The 25,030-nt window shown below is 40.8% G+C and overlaps 1 protein-coding gene across 2 annotated transcripts in view; it reads left to right on the top strand.

The window, feature by feature from the left end:
* The window catches only part of cfap99 (cilia and flagella associated protein 99), a 65,620-nt gene that overhangs the window by 12,692 nt on the left and 27,898 nt on the right, over positions 1–25,030 (top strand). For both annotated transcript variants that reach the window (XM_007905239.2, XM_007905240.2), the window contains exons 3-7: positions 3,321–3,465; positions 5,023–5,117; positions 5,216–5,328; positions 12,201–12,375; positions 23,850–23,930. In XM_007905239.2, coding sequence (XP_007903430.1) covers positions 3,321–3,465; positions 5,023–5,117; positions 5,216–5,328; positions 12,201–12,375; positions 23,850–23,930 — 609 coding nt within the window. The remainder of the gene's footprint in view (positions 1–3,320; positions 3,466–5,022; positions 5,118–5,215; positions 5,329–12,200; positions 12,376–23,849; positions 23,931–25,030) is intronic.

Raw genomic sequence — 25,030 nt, 5'->3', positions numbered from 1 at the left:
GCTGTTTATGGGAGCTTGCTGGCACAAATGGTTGTTTTTTTCCTTGCAAAAACAGTCACTTGATCTTCATGAGTTGTGAAATGCTTTGAGATGAGTCAATATGATAAGGAATTACAGAATTGTAAGTTGTTTTTTCACATGGGTATTTTCAAAAAATAAAGAGTGTGTAAGCCATTGACCCAGTGGGTAAGGGTGAAGCACTGAATCTTTTACGTATACGGTTGCCTACACAAAATGCATAGTCACTACATTTTACAATAAATCCTGTCAAGCTCTTTGGGATGTCCTACCAACAAGAAAGGAGCTGTATCAAAAACATGCAAGGATTTTTAAAATCTCATTTCCAGACGCAGATTTTGTCCAAAGTCATACAGTTTACTTTATTCTCTTAAAACACCCACTGTCACACACAAAATTGCCATCTGCATTAAGTAATAATAATCCTTGCATTTTATACAATGCTCTATCACATCTCAAGGCGCTTCACTGTAAAATGTAGTGACTACATGCAGACAAATGTGGTAGCTAATTTGTATACAGCAACAAACAGCCATAAAGTGATTAACCAATTTTATCCTGGGGATTGTTTGTCAGAACACCGGGTGATCTTTAAAGTCCACCTGAACAGGCATATGGGATCTTGGTTTAACATCTTAAAGGCGCTGAACAGTTGGGTCAGGACCCGAGCAGGGGGGAAATGGTCAGGGTGAGGGGAGGGAAGGGAGGGAGCGAGGAGGGGTTAGAGAGTCGAGAGGGGAGCTGAAGGCACGATTGAAGAGAAAGGTCTTGAGACCGGCCTTGAAGGAGGAAAGGGAGGAGGCGGCGAAGGCACTGGGGGATGGAGTTCCAGAGCCTCGGGGCTGAGAGGCTGAAGGCCCGGCCACCGATGGTAGGGCGGTTGGGGCGGGGGATGTGGAGCAGACCGGAGCCGGAGGAACGGAGGGTACGGGCAGGTAGGTAGGGGGATAGTAGGTCGGAGAGGTAGGAGGGAGCGAGGCCGTGAATGGCCTTGTAGATGAGGATCTTGAATTCAATCCTCTGGGGGATGAGGAGCCAGTGGAGGCGAGCGAGGGTGGGAGTCATGTGGTTGCGAAGTGGAGACTTTGGGAATAAAATATTTATAAGTTGAACTTGTCTAGATTTCAATTCAATCGTTTTTCCTCTATGCATGCAAATGATTGTGAGGAATTCTAATTGGAGAATCATGGTGTACTGAGTAATTTCAATGTTTATTTCCCTTTGAACCTTTTTTGATGCATCAGTAACTCAATAAAAGATCATTTGTCACTTCAATCAGATAATGTCAATAGCCACAAATGCTGCATTAAAATGTGCAACATATGGTATAAGCAATAACTAGGAGGGAGTTACTGGACAGGAACAGAATCAACAGATTCAGATAACAATATAAACAGTTTACGCCATTGATCTTAGAGGTTGTTTAAGCTGGTTCTGAATTTATTTTGCTATTTAATATGATACTCATGTACTGCTTTTTCATTAATTAATCTGGGAAATTAAGGGCACAATCAAAAGAGAGGCAACAATGACAGCACAACTGTGACAGTGTGTTAGATCACGGAAATGAGGAGGGGTTTCAGGTAAAAAGAATCCTCTACCTTCATGTTTTTGTCTGCATTGTCCTAAATCACATTGGATCTGGATCATTGGAGTCCTGTAGCATATTGGTTAGAGCATTCACCTCGCAACCGAGAGTAACTGGGTTTGATACCTTAAGCAAGTTTCCTTACCCCATAAGCCGAGATAGCTGTAGGTAAAGGATATGGGTTGGGTCAGAGCAGCCACAAAAAGGAATGAAGTATGTATGTAGAAAACACGAAACCAGAGATTTTTAAGACTCAGGTGATGAGTACTCAAAAGAGAGAAGCAGGTTAACCTTCGTAAAAATAACTGCAACTACAGTAATTTCAGACATTAACCAATTATCCACAAGAAAATACAGTCAGCAAAATCCAGCATCCATCAATTTGCATTTTATATAACTGTGTAAGAACCCCTCAGAGATGCCCATTTTTAAGGCTAAACAGCAATAGTTTATGGGACACTGTTTGTGGGACACTACTGTGCACAATTTGGCTGACGCATTTCATCCACAAATTTACAGTCAATTCACTTTACAGTACATTCTGTGAAGCGCTTTGAGACGTCTAGAAGCCATGAAAAGCGCTATATCAAATGCAAGGATTATTATTAACACGTTGTTTGTAACAATAGGGATAAACTTAATTGCTCTCCTCCGTAATGCCTCTAATTTGGTATTGTCGTTGAGGATAGGTTAGAGTTAAAAGCTGTACCATAATTGAAGCAGTGAAATTATGGCTGTACCATAATTTACGCATGAATCAAATGTTGATCTGCATTATTTGGATAGATGTAAGATAATGCATATTTGAACAACAAATGTATTCTGGCAGCTGTTGCCAGAACTAGAGAAGGAACAGAATTGAAATGTGATTATTGATTATTCACTGAAAGTTTCCAATCAACATTAAGTTTTGTTGTATGTTATATTTCCTGGGGCCTGTCCTGAAATCTGTCCTTGGAATTCTAATACTGTGTTCTCTTGTTCCACTGTCTTGATGCATCTGAAAGTATTGTTCGGTGTTTACGTGAAGTTAATTTATAATTTAATATTCCATTATAAGGTCTCCTTTGAGATGTCTTCTTTCATGACAGAAGAACCCTAGCTTGTTCAATTGTTTCTCATAGCTCATTCATCTAACATTGTGGATCATCCTCATTGTTCTCATCTGCACTGCCTCTTGGGCCTGAGCTCTTGTCCTTCCTCACCCCCCCCCCCCCCCACCCATTCCTTACTCCCTCCCATACCCTTCTATTCCCCTCTCCCTTGTGTAAAGGTCTAGCTTCCTCTTGAATGCATCTGCTTTATCTGATTAAACCACCACTTCAGGAGTGAGTTCACAATCTCACTGGCCTCTGTGTGAAGTTTTTAATTTGTTATTGTGCACACGTGCCATTTAGTGTCTTGCCCAGACACTGGGAGAAACTTCCTTCTCTTTTCAAATAGTGGAATGCAATCCTGAAGAGGCAGATAGGGCCTCAGTTTAACGTCCAATTTAAACAACAGCGTCTCCAACCATGCAGCACATCCCCAGGACTCTATTGAAGTGTCAGCTTAGACTATATGAGTTCTATGTCATGACATGGGGCTTGAACCAACAACCTTTTGCCTCAGAGGCGAGAGTGCTACCAACTGAGCCAGACTGAAATATTTATAATTTTCGGTTGCAATATTTTCTTCTCCGATTGTTTACAAATCAATTCTACTCTTCCTGCAGACTCGAGATGAAGCTGAAAAGGTATTCTTAGTGGAAGTTCTGACAGGTTGTATTAATTACAGACCACTACTGGATATAGTAGTTGGTACATTTTTCAAGCTAGATGGAAGGATATACATGTTTTCTGAACGTAACCTTTTTGCAGGTAAGGGATATTTATATAAGGTAACATATTTGTTAATATGATAATCACAAAAAATAAATTCAGTTTCAGAATTGAAATCATACAGTCTTTGTTAAACCCAACTTAACATGTTACAGCAGCCTTCCATATCTAAAGATAAATAATAACCTATATTTGATATAGCACCTTTCATGTCAGGAGGACGTCTCAAAGTGCTTCACTGGATATACTGTAAAGAATTGTGACCGTGTATTTGTATGCATTAAGTGCTGATCAGACAACCAAAATGTCAAAACATTTCTAATTAAGTAAAAATATTTCAAAAAATTTTTCAAATGAAAAAAAAATAGCTTTCAAATTAAGTCTGAATTGAAGACTTTTTCAATGTTTAATTTTAAGACGGGATGGTTTTGTAAGCTAAGACAAGGTAGAATTTCAAGTTCCTGGAATCCTCCTTTGCTCCACTATCTAGTCTTTATTTATCCTGTTTGTTGGTAAGTTTGCTAACTTCTGACTACCAGTTTGGATACATCCAAGTTCTGCATACAATATCTCCTTGTACTTCTACAGCGCAATCTTGCACAACTCTTGCAATGTTACTCTTACACTGTTATCCTTCTGTAAACAAATCTTACAATGCTAACAGCACACTACACAATCTACTCGATCGCCGCTCCCATATCTTCCGCAATAGATAAGTTAAACCGAAAAGCTCAAAATTAAATACTTCAAAAAAGTGTTTTCTCTTTATATCTTATAATCAACTATTGTTCACAAAAGAGTGAAGTCAAATCTCAATTAAAAATACACACAACATGCTTTAACTATTGGAAAGTTAGCGCATTTTGGTGTCTGTCTACCTATTGAAATTAGTGAATGATCATTGCCCTTTACTACCTTTCCTAGCAATGAATAAGCTGCTATTTTTAGCAATCAAGGTAAAATGTCCCCCAATTTGTTAGTGTAGATAAACAGTCTCCGGAATTTGGCTTTCAGAGAATGGAGAAGAAACTTTGGTGATCTGATATGAATCTGACTTGAATTTTTTCTGTGAAGCCCTTTGAGATGTGTTAATGGCATGATAAGGTTCTATGTCAAATGCAAGTATTATAAGGATTATTATATAGACCCTTAGTTTATTGCTATAATCACAGTTCCAACACCTTTCTTCAAGTAAGAATGCAGAAGAGTCTAAACAGGATTCTTTAGTTAAAAAATCTAAGTGAAGACTCTTTCCCCCCAACTACTGACTCGTGGATTCTCCATTCAAAAATTAGGTAGTATTAGAGGGAGTTCCTTCGAGTGAGCATGATACCACCATAAAGAAATTTGGGTCCAATTTGCTCCTTTTGCAAAAATAAATTATACATATTCTTACGTTCAGGAATAATCATCTCTAACAATGAAATATCCTCCCACCTTTACCTTAATGTTCAAACATAGTGGAGTGAAATTGCCAGAGTTTCACAATGCATTCCTTATGATAATTATGTGACTGTTTTGTGTGTGTGTCCGTCTGTGTGTGGTGGAGGTGCAGTTTCTTATAACATTGTGCATGCTCTGATCTGTTTGATTTAGTGCTCTGCTATCTTGCCACCTTTCGAATTGAAGAACTTGGCCTAAATCACTTCAGCAAGTTTGTTAACTCTCAAGAGCCAAACAAAATGTACAAAGTAAGCCTGACATTTATTCATGTCTACGTGCACAATTGGAAGTATTTTCTTAAAAACGTTATTGATAACTCATTTTTATAAGAATGATGTTTCCATAGTTCCTCAGGTTCTTCTTTGATCCCCTGAACCTCAAAACATGGATAACGGCTGAGTGGTGTAAAGTATATGAACCAGAATATGTAAAAATACAGTTGATTGAACCACTGATAAGGTAAATTAGAAAAACAATAACAGGATTTTTCTTTCATTATTTGTTAAGTGTACGTTCTCTTTACTGAAATGGAATTAGTGAGAGTGTCATAACCAGTATTGCGAAAGGAACAGAAATGCCACGTTCTCAATACTTTTCCCTTCTCTCCCATCAATGGACTGCTGAAAACATGCTCTAGCAGTGATCTATGTTGTGGCCTCTGTTGTTTTCTATGTTTATTATCATTTGGAAATAGTCATAGGGGAACCATTTGAAAGTTTGTTAATTAATATTACCAGATTAGGTAGTAACCCAAGGCTCCTGTTCTGCACCACCAATCACCACCTCCACCCTTGCTCCTATTTTCCCTCCATCCTCACCTCCAGCTGCAAATGGTGATGGAGCTCCTCAGACCTAAAATTGAGCAGATCCACTCAGCTGCCTCTGTCTCCACCACACTCCTTCCCATCATCCTTCCTCCCAGCTTGTGGTCACCCCTCTTTTCACACCGTCAAACCCGTTTCCCCTATCTCTTTCCTCCTTCATCTCTCACATGAAACCCACCACCCACTTCCTTGATCCCATCCCCACACCACTCCTGGCCATCCACCTCACCCTTCTTTCTCCACAACATCAGAATTCTGCAGTTTATGTCCTCTCCCACACCAAATCCATGATCCCATCACCCCATCTTGCTCAGCTCTACTGGTACTCCATCCACCAGCAGTTCAAATTCAATATCTGCATCCTTGCTTTCACATCCCTCCACGCCTCTCCCCACCCTACCCTGCCTGTTCCACCTCCTTTCCCACCTGTTAGTAAACATCATAAACCTCTCTTTGTCCACCGGCAGAATCACACCCCTTTCAAAACAGCTGTCATCAACCCCCTTCTTAAAAAACCTTCCCTCGACCCATCCTTGTTCCCTGAGTAACTAACCATCTCCAACCTGCCTTTCCTTTTGAAACTAGTGGAATGAGTCATTGCTTCCCAGCTTCGCTCTTTCTCGGCACTCATTGCAGAAACTCCTCCAACCCTACCCACAGAGATTGCCCTGGTGAAAGTCGCTTACGATATTCTCTCTACCTGTGAGCAGGGCTCTTTCATTGATTGGCTTCTCCTTTCCTGCATTATCACGTGTGGTATTCCTCAGGGCTCCTTTTTAAAACAGTGGAATCCGCTTTAGCTGGACCCTGGTTAACAAACAGCTCTACACCTGTCAATCATTTGAACAAATCGCCCGGCCTCAATTCATGGTATTCTTACCTGTTTTAAATTTGCCGGTTGATTAGGACAAAAATCTGGTTAATCCAGACAGATTGCCGCACTGGTCACCACTGAAAGTACTCACTTGGGCCTTCTGTGTCTCGAGCGATTCCATTCAGCCACGAGCGGCTCAAGGATGGAGATGGGCAGAGTCTAAGATTGATTGACAGCAGATTCCAGCCATTCACAAGCGGCTGGAGTTGGGCTGTCAATCAGTGAGGGGTGGGGGGGAGCAACAGAGAATAAACAAGGGAGGGATCGACAGCTGAGTCGCTTGTGAATGGCTGGAGCCCAACCTTCACAAGTGGATCCAAGGCTCTCAATCACCTCAGCACAACCACTAATTGGTCCCCTTCCCATCTAATGGGAATGGCAATGGGAGTGAGGCTGTGCTGCTGCTGGGTGGGAAGGTATTTTCCAGCAACACCAAGCTTAATATGTTTTACTGAATCCTGTGAGGTTATTTTAACTTTGTAACTCCCAGGTTAAAATACTCAGTGTCCTGTTTGGTCAGGTAATATTGCTTCAAATGAAACAACATTATTACATATTATTATAACATGTCGACGGGGCTACTCTGCTGGGCGAGAATGGTATTTCAGTTAACCTTGGACGCCTCTTAAGCCGGATAAAATGGCCGTCCTGATGTGTCTGGCTGAACCGGTTTCCACTGTATCTACATGCTCCAGCCCGGTGATGTCAACAACATCATGGAGTTAACTTTCACATGTATGCAATGACATCCAACTCTATCTCTCTGCCTCACACTTGATTCTTGGACCACTGATGTTTTGACCAACCTCAAGTCCTAGATAAGCTCCACCTTTCTTCAGTCAAACATCAACAAGACAGAAGCTTTCCTTTTTGGCACCTGTCAACCCCTCCTCACCTCAGCATCAAACTATTTGGAATCACACTTCACCTCATGGAGCCTGTGTGGAACTTTGATGTTTAGTTCGAATCTGTCCTTTAAACCTCACATCTGTGCTCTAACCCCCTCACCCTTCCCCACCTCCGTCAACCTTCACCAATATCACCTTTACCCTCAGGTCACTGAGAACTTAATCCAATCAGTCATTACATCCAGGTCAGGTTATGCCAACTATCTGTTCTCCAGACTACCCGCCTCTTTCCTTCACAAGATGGAGACTAACCAGAACTCTGCAGCTTGTGTGCTTTCCCGCACATCAAACCTTGCCCGGCTCCGCAAGCTCCGCATCCCTCAGTTGATCGAGTTCAAGATCCTCGTCCTAACTTTAAATCTCTCCTTGTCTTGCCCCATGCTGGAGCTGGATAAAATTGGATTCACTTCATGGCTGTTCATGATATATTGCTGTTGTGCAAATTGGCTGCCGCATTCGTCGACAAGATAATAATAATAATCCTTACATTTGATATATATAGCACCTTATCACATCTGTGAGACGTCTCAAAGCACTTCACAGAATATACTGTAAAGTGAATTGACTGTATATTTTGTGGGTGAAACACAGCAGCCAATTGTGCATAGCAGTGTCCCACAAACAGTTGTGGATTGAGTGACCATATTATTATTATTATTGTTTTTTTAAGAGATTGTTACCCCTGGAAAAGCAATCTGCCAATCAACTAACAACTGGGCTCCTGCTAGGTAAACAGAGGTGTGTGGAGTAAAGAAACTTGCCATGTTTCACCCTGCCAGGGAATTGAAGCCAGGTCCGATACACAGTCACTACATTTTGCAGTAAAATCCTGTGAAGCATTTTGAGACATTATCTAACATATAAAGCAATGAACCATTAGATTAGAAGTGCTGGCACGAGGATAGTTTCAATGAATTGAGTGTACTTTTGTGCTTTAATTGTGTATGTAGGTAGAAGTGCAAACATGTACAGATTGAAAGCACTGCTAGAAAACTCAAAATGATGGAAACGCAACAAGTTGATCATATCTGGAAGATTAATATTTTGGTTGAAACTCAGCACTGAATAGATGACACACAGCAACACACACACTAAAATGTACCATACAATCAAACCAAAAATGTCAATAATAATGATAATCCTTGCATTTCATATAGCGTCTTATCACTTTGTTGAGACATCTGTAAGCGCTTCACAGAATATACTGTAAAATGAATTGACTTTTTTTTTGGCAAAAATGCAGTAGCCGCTTCACTGTCATCCACAAATCCTGATGAAACCTGGTGCCCAGACTGACATTCTCAGATACTTGTCGACCTGCTCTGTATTTCCATCACTTTCTTCTTTTTGTATTTGATTATCAACTGAATCATGAATTATGCACACACTGCGTAGCTGAAATATTCTAATAAATGCGTGCAATGTCTGTGCTTCTGTGTTGGACCAAGACACAATGGTCCAGTGTTTATTATGGTTGATCGTGTTAACCTAACTCAAGCAAGTCTGACAAGGTCCATTGTTGGTTGAATGGAACTGTTGAAATAGGCTTTGTAGGAAGTTGCTAGGTCAGCTGTGAACAGATATACAGAACCACATTTTCTGCTGTGAATTTAATCCCATTGTGCATTAATTACAAGGAAAGTTAAAGCTGAGCTTTCAGTGAGGTGACCACATAGCACGCAACATTGAATACGCCTCCCAAGCCGCTTTGGGAAATGAGTATCAATTAAAGACTGTTCCAAGAGGAAATGACACACCATTTGATGGCTTAGTTATGTAATATGCTCATTTAAAATTAATCCAAATTGGAAAACATTAGCAATATTTAATTTCGAAAACAATACTCTAAGCAACATTGTTTAAAAATGTGATTTCAACCACAAAATGTAAATTCTTCTATAAATTTCCACAACCTTGTCATGTAAGTTACTGCTTTTGTATTTTTCTGGCAGCTGTGTCAGTACGCTTATCTATGTCCCTTTGTCCTGATTTTTGGAGTGCTGAGTCACTTGAGTATGACAAGGGATGTGTTTGTCCTTGAAGTTTGAGTTGCCTGAGATGTTCTTTTCCATGTAATGCTTGGGCTGGGATTCTTAAGAAATGCATTAACATGCAGTTAGCACACATGAAAAATACAATTAAAACCCAATAAAATGGCATTGTTTCCCAGTATGATGAAGGCAGGGCAAAATGTTGGGCAAGTTTCTTTACTCCACACTCCTTTGTTTACCAAGCAGTAAGTAGGAATCCGGTTGTTCGTCGATTGGAGGATCGCTTTTCTGGGGGAAATAATCCCTTAAAAAAAAAATAATAATTTGATCACTCAATCCAGGATTGCTTGTGAGACACTGCTGTGCGCAATTGGCTGCTGCGTTTTGCCCACAAAATACAGTCAATTCCCTTTACAGTATATTCTGTGAAGCACTTTGACACGTCTCCGAAGACGTGATAAGGCGCTATATCAATTACAAGGATTATTATTATTATTAAGGTCACAATATAAATGCAAGTTGTTGTTGTTGTTCCTGCTTCTTTCACTACTGATCTGTGCTCCTAATCTTTTCGTGTAATAACATACAAGTGTAAAACACTCTCCCAGCTTCCAATTGCATTCCACTTGTCACCTTTATAAAAAGCTACATTAACTATGATTTGTTGGTCCTTTCAGTAGCTAAGTGATGGATCACCTGGTGAGTACAATAGTTGATCCATGTAAGTCAGGAAACTTCCACGTTTCATCCTCCATCTATTCTGAGTTAGCTGATGGGAATTAGCCCCTACACCCAGGTTAGGGATGAGAAAACCAGCCAGGGTTCCTGCTCCTGATTGCAATCCGGTAACTGTTGCTGGAGATGTGATTCTATGTATGGGCGTTTGGTGAGGATAGGATTGGGACGTCCTCCTGACGTAAAACGCGCAATACAGATGTAATTTGTTGTTGTTGATTGACATTAGCTTTAATGGTCCCAACATTGAAATAGCTGGACAACATCTTAAGCGGCAACAGTGAAACCTGATGCAGGAGAAGGCAAGGACTGCAAAGTTTTGAATGGTCCGCAGCTCGTGTAGGGAGAAATTGGGGAGTGCGGCAAGGAGAGAACTGAAATATTAAGCCGGAATGTGAAGAAGTTGTTAATAAGCCCACGGGAAGGGGTAGTGGCGGAGGTAGGCAATAATGTAGGGGTGAGGGAAGTGCTCTCAATGGCAAGCTATGTGGTTTTAGCTGGTTAGTCTCCATCAGTACCCCAACAAAGAAGAATGTACATTTTGTGCTTGAAATCACATTTTTAAACAATGTTGCTTCGAGTATTGTTTTAGAAATGGGTTCTAAATATTGCTAATTTTTCCCAATTTGGATTAATTTGGGATCCCCAAGCCTTAGCTCTTGCCATCCTGTGATGTAATGTTTGTAAATCCAAAACGTAGTTTAGATTCACTAGTTCCTTTATTTAAACCTTACACTTCCACTCTCTTCCACAATCTGCCCAGTTAATTTTCCAGAATCCTTTTATGCTTACTTGCTTTTCATTGTCAATATCCAATTGCCAATTAAGTCATTAAAGCAATATGCAACACCTAATACTTTCCAGATTTAGGTAAACGGATACGTCTCTCCAATGAGAAAGTACACATTCCATTCCAACAATTTATCTCTGGGATTTCCATGTGTAGGCGGGTTGCATGGAATCTCAGCATGGTTTGGAGACTCTTAAACTGGGGATGGGTTTCTGCATATATCAGACACCCGGCTGACCAAACAAAAAGTTATTTTTTAAAAAAATTGTTTGGTGACAATGGCAAATATAACTTTTTAAATATAAAACATGAGACATGGAATGCCTTTCTCAGCTAATTACTCAAATTATTTTGCAGTTGTCATTTCACCTTATAAAGGCTGTTTGAAAGCTGCTTGATTAGTCATTTTAAGCAGGGTATAAACTTTAATAAAGGGTTATATCTATCCTACAATTTCAGAATAACCTGAAATTGTAGGATAGAAAGTTGTCAAATTTCAATTTAACGTTGGATTCCAAGAGCAACATAAAAGATGTGTTTACAAGGTGACTTTGACTTTTTATGCCACCAGTCCTTTTGTGTGTATATCACAGCTCCAGTCTCTACTTCTGGGCTCTCATGAGCACGGCTTTCCCTCACCCCTACAATATTGCCTACCTCCGCCACTACCCCTTCCTCCGGCCTTCCCCAACTTCTCCTTACCCGAGCTGTAGACCATTCAAAACTCTGCAGCCATTGCCCTCTCCTGCATCATGCTTCACAAGCCCATCACCTCCATCTTTACTCGTCTACATTGGCTCCCCATACCCCAGCAGATCAAATTCAAGATCTTTGTGCTCACTTTTAAATTCCTCCATGGCTCAGCCCTCCGTACCTTTGTCACTTGACTACCACAGCCACACTCTCAGCAAACATCCGGCTGCTTCATGTCCCTCACCCCAGCCAACAGCTAATCTTCTCCCAATCTCTGGACCTTCATCAGTCTTTAACTCATGCCTTCTCTCGCTGTTTTCAAAACCTATAAGACCTATCTTTTTGATTGCACTTTTGGCCACCAGCCCATCCCCTCCTCAGCACCTCCCCCTCCCCCCAGCTTAGACTACCAGTCAATTGTGTGAAAGCACTGTATACATACAAATTGTTGTTGTTGATTTTGTGTTCATCATGTGATACTGCTTGCACAGCCATTCATATTTCTCTTTCTTAAAGGTGGCAGCCAGTGATCCAGAGTCTCATTGATTCTTTAGCCAACATAGTTAACAATGTGGCTATTCAAATAAAGGAGCCCAAACGGACAATACCAGTGGAGTTCAACCTGACAAAACCGAAGCCCCGAGCAATTCCAATGCCTGAGAAGATTCCAATGCTGGAGCTTCAAACAAAGGTGAGTCTGACTGCTTCTCATAAGTCTACAGTGAGGAGAGGAAGGTAAAGAGAAATACGTTACTACCTTTTTAATACACTAATTTTTTTTCTCCTCTTTTCCTTTCCCTGCATGAGCATATAATAACATAATAAGACAATAATTAAGCAATTAATGTTTACAGCAAATTTCATGAAGCAGGCCCAAGTTTGCCGAGTGGAGAGGATAAGCAGAAGAGTGGAGATAGAGAGGTGCTAGGGTGTGAGGGTGAAGAATAAGAATAATAATCCTTGCAATTGTTATAGTGCCTCATCAAGTTGAGACGTCTCGAATCGCTTCATAAAATATACTGTGAATATACTGTAAAGTGAATTGATTGGATGAATACCTTGAATCCAATCATTTGGAGCTTGCTGTGGTCATTTGAGCCAGAGCTTGTAATTAGTGGAGTTAGGGAGATGAGTGAGGAGTTTGTTAGAGACGTTGAACACTTAGGCAAGCTACTTGAGAGTGGCTGGTACTTTCCAACTGTACTGCAGTGTCCATCATTGTTTTGAGAAATGGAGAAAGAGAAAAAATTGGAAGGAATAAAGTTAAAGTCTTTAAAGTCAATAAAGTCAGTCTTTAAAAACTGACTGATCCATGGGTTGGATGTATTCTGGTTATGTTATCAAATAATAAAATAATAATAATTTGGTCACTCAATCCACGACTGTTTGTGGGACACTGCTGTGTGCAATTTGCTCCCGTGTTTTGCCCACAAAATATAGTCAATTCAATTTACAGTATGTTCTTTGAAGGGCTTTGAGATGACTCGAACACGTGATAAGGTGCTATATCAAATGCAAAGATTATTATTATAATTTTTATGTGGCTCCAAGAATTGAGAACATAAGAATTCCTAGACAAAAGAAGACCAAGGTCCACCCAGTTCCACCATCCTGGCAGTCGCATGCACATGTCATGTCCCAAACTATATACTGTATCCTGAGATATTATTTCTTAACAGAAATCTATCTAATTTGTTCTTGAAAGATTTGCTTTGAATTAATTATTAGCAAAATTAAAAACAAGGATTCTGAGACCACTGCTCCCGCCCCTCCCCTCCCTCCCACCCGCCCCCCACACACACAGATACACACACACATACGCACACACATACACACAGTAGCAACTTAATACAATTTAGGAGGGTAACTAGTTGTATTTTCTATGACCTTGAAAGCCCTGAAACAGATGCACTGAAGACTACTGCTCACAAATCTCACTGTTCTGGCACAGTGTTATCAGTGCAACATAAATTCTTTGCTATGACAGAATGTGCAATTTGAAATCACTTTGTTCCTGTGCGAATGGAGGCCAACTCCTACTGAACAAAGTAAATGCACAATCCGCCAGTCTCAACGCTCCTCTTCCTGATCAAAACCCAAAGCTGTTGGAAAAATTCCATGCTGTTACCATATGCTAGCTGCTGTGATAGCCTGCGGATACAGAATGTCAGAATAACGGGAGGCATTTTCACAGGAAATATCAAGCATTGCAGATATTTTCAGTGTGCATCCACTGTTCATTCAATTTTACAATTCTGATCATTTTCACTTAAATCAATCCCCTTTATTATCATTGAATGGAATTGTGCTCTATATTGTAAAGTTAATATATTTATTAACTCATTAACACTCTGGATGGCATCTGCATTTCAGGTGCCAACCTAGCCCAGCTGGTACCATTCTTGTGGAGTCCTGTAGCTCAGTGGTTAGAGTACTTGCCTCGCAAGTGAGAGACCTGGGTTCGATTCCCAGAAGGGCGAAACGTTGAAAAGTTTTCTTACTCGCACGCCTCTGTTTATCTAGCAGTAAGTAGAAACCTGGTTGTTAGTCGATTGGCGGATCGCTTTCTGGGGATAATAATTCCTGCAAAAAAAAATTGGTTACTTAATCCACGACTGTTTATGAGACACTGCTGTGTGCAATTGGCTGCCATGATTCGCCCACAAAATATACAGTCAATTCACTTCACAGTATATTTTGTGAAGCGCCTTGAGACGTCTCGAAGACATGATAAGGCGCTATATCAAATGCAAGGATTATTATTATTGTGTCAGGACTTTGAGCTAATAGTCTAGGCCAGTGGTGGCCAACCTTTTTGTTTGGCCAACAAAATAATCATAGTAACAACAAAATAGTATGGATTTATGTATAAATCAATCATTCAATCAAGAAGCATGTGTTGTTGGTCAACCAAGATTGGCCACCATTGGGTTAGGCTGATGCTTCAGTGCAGTGTTGAGGAGCACTGCATTGTCAGAGATGCTGTCCTTTGGATTTGGTGTTGAGATCCCAAGTACCTGTTTGGTTGACGTATCTGTGGAACTATTTGAAAAGAGAAGGGATTTTCTCCTGGTGTTCAAGCCAACAATCTTCCAGGCTAAAATCAAAATTGGTCATTCATTTCTTGGCTAATATGAGACCTTATGGTGCGCAATTTGACTGCTGCTTTTGCCTACAATTAGAGTCATTACACTTTACAGAAAAATTCAATGAAGCACTTTTTCACTTGCTAAGGTGCTATATCAGATGCAACAATTATTATGAATAGGATATTGAACTAATCATTATCTTGTGGTTTGACTTCAATGCAGTGGTATTCTCATTAGACAGAATCGGTTGTACAGGCAGCTGCTGCCTTTAATAAGGAAAATAAGCAGAAAACCACATTGGAGAGAATGAATGCTGATGAACCATGTGGAAAGGGAAAAAAATCATTAAATTAAATCTGTAAAGTTCTACATAGTCCACTATCCTGTGGGATCCTGTGTCATTCAGAATTTGTCTCCAGTATTGAAAGAAGTAATTACTGTTAAGGAAAATGAAGAATATAAATGCATGAGATATCTGTCAGAGAATTAAAGGTTTTAATACGCCTGATAATAATCCCTCAAGAAAAAAAACAATAATAATTTGGTCACTTCAATTAACAACTGTTTGTGGGACACTGCTGTGCATAATTGGTTGCTGCGTTTCGCCCACAAAAATGCCGTCAATTCACTTTACAGTATATTCTGTGAAGCGTTTTGAGACGTCTAGAAGACTTGAAAAGCCCTATATTAAATTCAAGGATTATTATTATTTAATCTAATCTATGGGTTCACCTGATGAATAGCTCACAGTTATGGCACCATCTGAATTGAACCCCTCAATCGGATTATTGCTTTGCAGCACACAGATGGCGGTTGTCTTACCTATATGATTGATTCCTCAAGCTGTGGTACGTTGGCCAATGTGGCAAAGCATCATAACTAGTATTAATATATTCTACGAGCCCTGTCGTAGTGGTTGGGATAGCAAGTGCCCCATTATTTATTATGAACTTCCCTTCTTACGAGGGATTCTTGTCCCTCTTATCTTGTGATTTAGAAATGTGCCTTACTAACAATTGGTTGTAGTAATATTGTTTTTCAGAACCACAATCATTCCTTTATATTTACTAGATTCAGCATTGGCTCCAGCTACACTTCCAGTTTCATAGAAGTATTGCACCCTGGTGTAGTCTTGTTTTGATTAATCCAAATAAATGTATTTACATGGAAAAGACATTAAATGAACTCAGTCAGAAATAATACACAGACCATAAAGTACAATTAACAAGGAAAGCAAAAGAGTCTTAATTTAAAGTTGCAGCTGGTTCAAGTGTAGCATTTCTTGAAGATGGTTTCCTGAAGATTTGCAAATCACCTTGTCATCTTGCAAACCAGCTAAAAATCACAAGGAGTGAGCCATTTTTTTTCTTGTAATCTTAGGCTGACTGAAGAGCAGCGAGAGACCTGAGTTCAATTCCAGGCAGGGCGAAACCTTGGGCAAGTTTCCTTACTCCACACAGAGCCTAATAATAATCCCTCCAAAACCTAAACCAAAAATAAATTGGTCATTTTCAATCTACGACTGTTTGTGGGACATTGCTGTGCGCAATTGGCTGCCGCATTCGCCCACAAATATACAGTCAATTCACTTTACAGTGTGTTCTGTGAAGCCCTTTGGGACGTCCTCCTGACGTGAAAAGCGCTATATCAAATGCAAGGATTATTATTATTATTATTATTATTAGAATCATTCTACTTTTACCTTAAAAAAAACTTTTTTTGATCTGAATGAAGCAGATTTTATGCAGATTGGAATTCTAAAGTTGCTGATTACACCAAACCAAGTGGGGATCTGAGGTGTAAGAAGAGAGATTTTTTTAAATGTAAGCTCAGCTACTGGCCAGGGAGCCACACATGGCATTTAATATTAAGAAATGCAACGTTATACTGTAGTTGCAGTGAATTGGTTCTAAAGTGGCCTATTTTCCAATACTTATTTTAATTAGTTAGGCTCAGATCCCAGCCTCAATATTATTTCAGGGGCAGACACCCATATGAATGCTTGAGCAACTTTCTGCTCACTGGTTTGGGTTTTATTTGCAATTTAATTCAAATCAAAGATTTTCACCACATGTGGGCATTTGCTTACTTATACCACCACCAATAATGATGCTAAAAATGGGCAATGATTACACAGCGTAAAGTTTGTAAAATGGAACTGAAAAAGATTTCTGTGTGATCATTGAGCAGTTGTCAAGACAAATTGTACATTAGGAACCTCGGAACAGGGGGAGGATATTCAGGCCTGTTATGACCTAGTTGAATGTTTGAGTAAGTTGTTGTTTTTATGACAGTTTATTAAATCACGGAAGATCTTTTATTGCCATTTCTCTGCTTTTTTCTCCAAACCTCTTAATACTCTTACTTTTCAAATATCTAGCTCCCTTCTGAACCTCCCAATTGATACTGTTGCTTTTACAACATTTTGGAATAGTTCTTTCCACATTCTCACAACCTTTGTGGGAAGAAATGTTTTCTGATTTCTCTCCTAATTGCCTTAGCTCTAATGTGAAGATGGCTTCCCTTGCCAAGACACTACCAGAGGAAAGAGTCTTACACTTGTCAGCTCATGTTACACATTCAAATTTACATGTTCAAATCCCTCAATAGTCTCATCCGACCCTATCTCTGTGATCTCCTCAACCACAATGTCCCGCCAGTTCCCTTCACTCAGCGAACACCAGTCTGCTTCATGTCCCCTCTTATCCACTCCACCATTAGCCAGGAGGGTTTCAGCCATTCTGCCCCGCTCCTCTGGAGTTCCAAACCACAGTTCCTCCAAGGCATTCCCTCCCTCCCGTGTTCAAGACACATCTGAAAACATACCTCTTTGACTGCACTTTTGGCTACCTTTCCCCCACACTCCCTGTTCCCACCCCCAGTTTGGTTGCCCAGCCAGCATTGTGAAACACTTTGAGACGTCCTCCTGACATGAAAGGCGTAATATAACTGTAAATTGTTGTGTATTATTTTAAACACTTCAATCAGATCATCCCTTAAATGCTCCAAGACACTATCCCATGTAAGGGCACTATATAAATGCAAGTTGTTATAATTTGTGTTAGCTCAAAGGAATGTAATTCAAATCTACCCAGCGTAAATTCCTTCATTCCTAGGTATGAATCTAGTGAATCATTACAGTATATCCCAGAAGGCCAGACAAATATTTAGTTTGGCTGAATGCCAAGATTCACAAGTCCAAATGGTTAAATGTTAATTATAAAGCACTGTTGAAAATTGCTTTGGTCATTGTACTTACAAAAAGATGTGAAAGAACTGGAAAAGGGGAGAAGATTGCACCCTTAGTGCAGTAAATGTGTACAGTGCACAGCTTAGGCATCCCTCCAAAAAAAACAGATTCATAGAATCACAGAATTATAGAATCGTACAGCACAAAAAGAGGCCATTCTGCCCATCAAGTCTGTGCCGGCTCTTTGAAAAGAGCAATGCAATGTCAATCTTACTCCCCAGCCCTTTCCCCATAACTCTGCAAACCCATTCTCCTCAAATACTCATCCACCGCGTTTTTAAAAGTTGTTATCGAATCGGCCTTGAGCACCCTTTCAGGCAATGCACTCCAGATTCGAACAAGTCGCTGCGTGAAAAAAATTCTTCTCACCTCCCCTCTGCTTCTTTTAGAGACTATTTTGAATCTGTGACCTCGAGTCACCGACACACCCACCAGTGGAAACATTTCTTCCTTTTCTAACCTATCAAATCCCCTCATGATTTTGAAAACCTCTATTAGATCTCCTCGTAACCTTCTCTGCTCCAATGAGAATAATCCCAGCCTCACTAGCCTTTCCTCAGAATCAAGGTCCCTCATTCCTGGTACCATCCTTGTAAATCTCTCTCCAATTCCTTAACATCCTTCCTATCGTGTAGTGCCCAGAACTGGGCGCAGTATTCTAACTGAGGCCTAACCAGTGTTTTATATAGGTTAATCATAACCTCCTGACTCTTGTACTCTATGGCCCTATTTATAAAGCCTAGTATCCCATCTGCCCTTTTTACAGCTTTATCTACCTGTCCTCCACCTTCAAGGATTCCTTTACCTGAACCCCCAGGTCTCTCTGTTCCTTCACCCCCCCTTAAGATTGTATTACCAGCCTGTATTGCCTCCCCTCATTCTTTCTACCAAAATGCATTATCGCGCATTTCTCCACATTGAAATTCATCTGCCATGTGTCTGCCCATTTTACCATTCTGTCTATGTCTTCCTGCAGTTGGCTGCTATCCTTCTCACTGTTTACCACCCTACCTAACTTTGTGTCGTCCGCAACCTTGGAAATGGTACTTGCTATACCCAAGTCCAGATCATTTATATATATTAAGAAGAGCAGTGGTCCTAATACCGATCCCTGGGGGATACCACTGTACACTTCCCTCCAGTCAGAAAAGCAGCCGTTCACCACAACTCTCTGCTTTCTGTCTCCCAGTCAGTTCTGGGTCCATGCTGCCACTGTCCCTTTTATACCATGGGCTTCTATTTTTCTTACAAGTCTTTCATGTGGCACTTTGTCAAATGCCTTTTGAAAGTCCATATAAACTACATCTACTGCTCTACCTTTATCCGCCCTCTCCTTTACCTCATCGAAAATTTCTATTAGAATTGTTAGACAAGATTAGCCTTTAACCAATCTGACCTGGCTGTCCCTAATTAACCCACATTCTTCTAAGTGAAGATTTATTCTGTCCCGGATTATAGTCTCCAGGAGTTTCCCCACTAGTGATGTTAGGCTGACTGGCCTGTCGTTCCCAGGTTTGTCCTTCTGCCCCTTTTTGTACAGGGGAGTAACATTGGCCACTCTCCAGTCCTCTGGCTCCACCCCTGGGTCCAACGAAGATTGAAAAATTGTAGCCAAAGCCTCCGTTATCTGTACCCTTGCCTCCCATAGTACCCTTGGCTGCATCCCGTCTGGACCGGATGACTTATCTACCTTGAGCCCAGTCAACCTTTTCAGTACTTCCTCTTTGTTTATACTTATCCTATCCATTTCCTCTACCCTCTCCTCTGATACTGCGGCATTTGGTGCATCCACTTCTTTTGTGAAGACAGATGCAAAGTACTCATTCAGTACATCAGCCATGCCCTCTACCTCCACAATAAGATTTCCGCCTTGATCCTTAATTGACCCCACCCTACCTTTGAGTAACCTTTTTTTCTTGATATGTTTGTAAAAAAAATTAGGATTCCCTTTAATATTACCCGCTAACCTTTTTTCGTATAATCTTTTTGCCCCTCTTATTTCCTTTTTCAGCTCTCTTCTCTACTGTATTTCCTATACTCTATTTGGTTGTCTTCTGAATCTTAGGTTTGACATTTGTCATACACCTCCTTTTTCTGCTTCATTCTAGACACAGTTACCTTTGTCAACCAGGGAGGTTTGGATGCCCTACTTTTCCCTTTTGTCAGAATGTATTTGTTCTGTCCCCGAGCTATCTCATCCTTGAAGAGGATTGCTCACTGAGAGAAGGAGTAGAGCTGAAAGATAGAAATTGGCATCTGGGCATGAGTAAGAAAAAGTGTTCTGAACCGAACTGAGCCATACAATGGCACAAGCTGGCTTGGCTGAAGGAATCAAATCAGTGTCTCCGAAAGACACTTCATTGTAGAAACTGGAGGCACAAGCGAGAAAATTCCCACATCTGGTACAGTTGGGATATCGTGGTGCAACATTAGCCGCAGCTGTTCAGAAAATCTCAATTTCCAACCAGAGGCCAGAAATGTGCTGATGTGGGATATCAATGAGAAAGCTTAAAGGGTAAAACGGGAAGCATGCATATTTTATAAAATCAACCTCAATTGGATTCGAGATGAGCAGTGTTGTAAATTAACTAAGTCGTTTTTAAATTATTTATTCGCTTCTCATTCTGTGAGCTAAGTTGGCGATTGTCAATTTTCATGCCCTGCAGACTGACTATAAAGTAACTACAATACATGGAACCATGGCAAGTACATTAGAGTGACATTCAGCTCTGCAGATTCAACCATTAACTTATCCTGGGGGAATCCACGATAATGAACATGAGTTTACAGTTGCTCCCTTGCTAAGTTTTTGTTTTTGATCATCAGCTGCAAGATTACAGCCCCATTCGCCAGTGATGGGCCAAGTAGGATAAGGGAACCTCTGGACCTTACTTTAAGATCATTGAACAAGCTAATATATTAATAGAGAATCATAGCACCAGTAATATCTGATCAGTGCTGTATTTTTCCATGGTTAGGTAGGGGCAAATTGAGTCCCGTATTAGGACATAGCGCCCATCCTAATTAATCAGAATGGAGCCATTCTAGAACTGTAAACTGCATGTTTTTTACCATAATATTTCTCCTTGAATCCAGGAGGATACATTCAGAAATTGCTTCGCCTAGAATTTCCTAACTTATAGGTGGAGTACATTAATTTACTGGTTTAATTCAAGTAAAAATAGAACAGAATTAAGTTGGTATCCCACTAATTTATAACCAAATAGTACTCTCCGTAAGCTTGGTTCAACCATTGATTTAGGGCACAGGAGTTATCACACCGCAAACCAGTCGATGTCTAGTTATCAACAGAATTTTCAGCGATGCATTATTTAACAGTAACGTTAATTAATTCTGTGCAACGCAGGCTGCAATTTGCACCTTCACGTGTCAATCCAACATGAAGCAAAAAATAGTCTGAGATATAGATGGTAAATCTCTCTGATCAGGTGGATGATGGCTTGTTTCACTCAATCACATTTTACATTCTACAAACATAATACATTATTATAATAGCAGCATGTTTGAACAGTCATTTATAATGTATTTGGATGGTGGTTTACTACAATAGAAATTTTAAAACTGCAATTAAATAACATCAACAACAACAACAAAATTACATTTGTATAGTGCCTTTCACTTCTGGAGGACATCCCAAGGTGCTGGACAATCAGTGTTTTGGACCCGAGCTGGGGGTCAGGATCGGGGAAGGTGGAGGGCAGAGAAGCAAGGAAGGTGATTGAAGGCATGGTCGAAGAGAAGGGTCTTGAGATGCGTCTTGAAGGAGGCAAGGGAGGGGGCGAGGCAGAGAGACTGGCGGGATGGAGTTCCAGACGGTGGGGGCAGAGTGGCTGAAGGTCCGCCCGCCAATGGTGGGGTTGGCGAGGAGGGGGACGTGAAGCAGGCCAGAGCCTGCTGAGAGGAGGGAGGGGGGAGGCTGGTAGAGGGTTAGGAGAGGAGCAAGGTAGGGGGGAGCAAGGCCATGGAGGCTTTGAAGGTGAGGACCAGGATCTTGAACTGTATTCTCTGTGTGATGGGAAGCCAGTGGAATTGGGCAAAGATGGGGTGATAGGGTAATGGAGCCTGGTGCCGGAGAGGACATGGGCTGCAGAGTTCTGGATGATCTGCAACCTATTGAGGGGAAGAGTTGGATAGGCTGACAAGCAAGGAGTTTGCATAGTCATGCTTGGATGTTATGAATGCATGTATGAGGGTTTCAACGGCCTGCGGTGTGAGCCAGTGGCAAAACCGGGCGATGTTGCAGAGGTGGGGGAAGGCAGAGCGGGTCATGGCACAGACGTGGGGTAGAAAGGATAGTTGAGGGTCAAACAAGTTGCCAAGGTTCGGACTGTCTCAGTGAAAAGGATGGAGTGTGCATCCTTGAATGGTGATTCTATCAGTGCCTGAGGTGTGGAGGTGCTGACAGGCGCCAATCAGGAGGGCCTCGGTCTTGTTGAAGAAAGTTAGTTCTTATCCAGGACTTGGCATGACAAACATTCTGTCAGGACAGCAATGGTCCTGGAGTTGAGGGTGGAGGCACAGAGATAGAGTTGGATGTCATCCACCTACATGTGGAAGGACTAAAGTCACCATTTGGTTTTAGAGTAATATCTGACACCCTGAGCAGAAATATTTACAATTCAAAAGATCAGTGCAAAGTGATCAATGTCCATACTCATTGAGATTCCCAGAAATGAGATAAGAAAATTATATACAATCACGAATAGAAGTGCATATCAAGTATACAAATTATCACTTTATTAATATAACGAGAATATCTGTTAAACTCCGTCAGATGGAGTGTATTAGTTAAGAGCAATTAGAATCATCTGTTAGTAATTCACAATTCACTTTACCTACAGTTACAAAACTGTAAGCCTGGAAAAGGCTGTCAATCTCCCCTGTCCACACAAAACAGCCTAAAATGGATTTCACGCTCAGTATCGCATCTCATTATTATTTGTGGGAGTTTGCTCGTGCAAATTGGCTGCTGCATTTGCCTACATAACACATTCACTTCATTTTTNAATTCATCTCAATCTGTTAAACTCTCTGAGCTATTTATTTTTATGTGGAAGACCCAAAGGTTCAGGAAACATTTATACCAATGCTTAGAAAGCTTAATAATATTCCCCCTTTCCCACTTCTCCACTATTCAGCGGTGTCCTCTGTCCCTCCCACAAACAACCTCTCTCCCCTCCCCCTGTCTGGCACCACAGCAAGGCAGAAATCATGTTTCCCATGCAGTATTTGGGAAGTCTGCCCCAGTCGCTATATGTGTGTCAACCTGGCTCAGTTGGTAACACTTTTTCCTCTAAGCCAGAAGGTCGTGGGTTCAAATTGGGACTTTAAACTCTCAGGCTTGGCTATCGCTCCAATGCAGTGCTGGAGGTTTGCTGCATTGTTGAAGGTGCCATCTCTTGGGTGAAACATTAAACCGAGGCCCCATCTGCCTGTTAAGGTGGACTCTAAAGATCCCATGGCACTATTTGAAAAGAGAAGGGAGTTTCTCCTGGTATCCTGGCCAACAATTCCTCAAATAAAATTGATCATTCACTTCATAGCTGTTTGTTTGACATGTTTATGGGAATTTGTTGTACGCAAATTGGCTTCTGTGTTCAGCTACAAATACACAGGTCACTACACTTTACAGTAAAATTCTGTAAAGTGCTTTGAGATGTCTTGATGATATGATAAAACACTTTACCAAATGCAAAGTGTTTATTATTATTATAAAACAAACCTGAAGACATTGGGCTAGTAAATTTATTTTTTGACTTTACCGAGATTTCAGATACTGATTATGCATCATTCTATTTCCTGCAGGTACCTCGAAGCACATATGAACCTCCCAAAGAGATGCAGCTGTTACAGGAAATTAGAAAGAAAAATCGGCAGAAGGCAGAGGTTAGAATTCTTACAGACTTTTTCTGAACCATAAGTGGAGACAGAAAACCTTTTTGATGATATGAAGAGGAAGTAATTTCAGTTAAAACGATAAGAGCTGATTATAGATTTTAAAGGATGCACCCAGCAATATAAATTATATATTTATGGTTCAAATGATTTGTGTCTTTCTTTCTGGAAACAAACTCGCTCAACATTCATAGAGTCACAGAATTGTACAGCACAGAAGGAGGCCATTCGGCCCATCGTGTGTGTGCCAGCTCTTTGAAAAGAGCTATCCAAATCAATCCCACTCCCCCCTACCCATAGCACTGCAAACTTGTCCTCCCCATATAATTATCTACTTCTCTCTTAAAAGCTGTTATCGAATCGGCTTCCGCCACCCTTTCAATGCATTCCAGATCTGAAGAACTCGCTGGGTGAAAACATTTCTCTTCACTCTTTCTTTTAATAACTATTTTAAATCGGTGTCCCTGGGTTACCGACACACTCGCCAGTGGAAATAGTTTCTCCTTGTTCACCCTATCGAATCCCCTCATAATTTTGAAAACTTCTGTTAAGTCTTCTCTTAACCTTCTCTGCTCCAAAGAGAATAACCCTAGCTTCTTTAGCCTCTCCTCACAACTGAAGTCCCTCATTCCTGGTAAATCTCCTTTGCACCCTCTCCAATGCCTTAACATCCTTCCTAAAGTGTGGGGCTCAGAACTGAACACAGTATTCTAGCTGAGGCCTAAGCAGTGTTTTATAAAGGTTCATCATAACTTCCTGACTTTTGTATTGTATGCACCTATTTCTAAAGCCTAGAAATTTGAAATTTAAAGCCTTTTGATTTGCATGTATTTGGCTTGTTGGAAGCATATTATTATTATTATTATTATTATGATCATCATCATCATCATCATCTCTGCCCCCACACACTGGAACTCTATCCCGCAATCCCTCCTCATCACCCCCTCTTTTACTTCCTTCAAGTTCTGTCTAAAGACCTTCCTCGTTGATCATGTCTTTGGCTACCCTCTCAGCCCACACCCGCCACCCTCCAACTCTCCTAATCCTAACTCAGGTCCAAAAAACCCTGACTGTCAAGCACCCTGGGAACC

Source organism: Callorhinchus milii, unplaced genomic scaffold (genome assembly GCF_018977255.1).
Source record: "Callorhinchus milii isolate IMCB2004 unplaced genomic scaffold, IMCB_Cmil_1.0 Scaffold1, whole genome shotgun sequence".
Lineage (NCBI taxonomy): Eukaryota > Metazoa > Chordata > Chondrichthyes > Chimaeriformes > Callorhinchidae > Callorhinchus > Callorhinchus milii.
The sequence above is the reverse complement of the archived record's forward strand: the minus strand, read 5'-3'. Positions and strand labels throughout refer to the sequence as shown.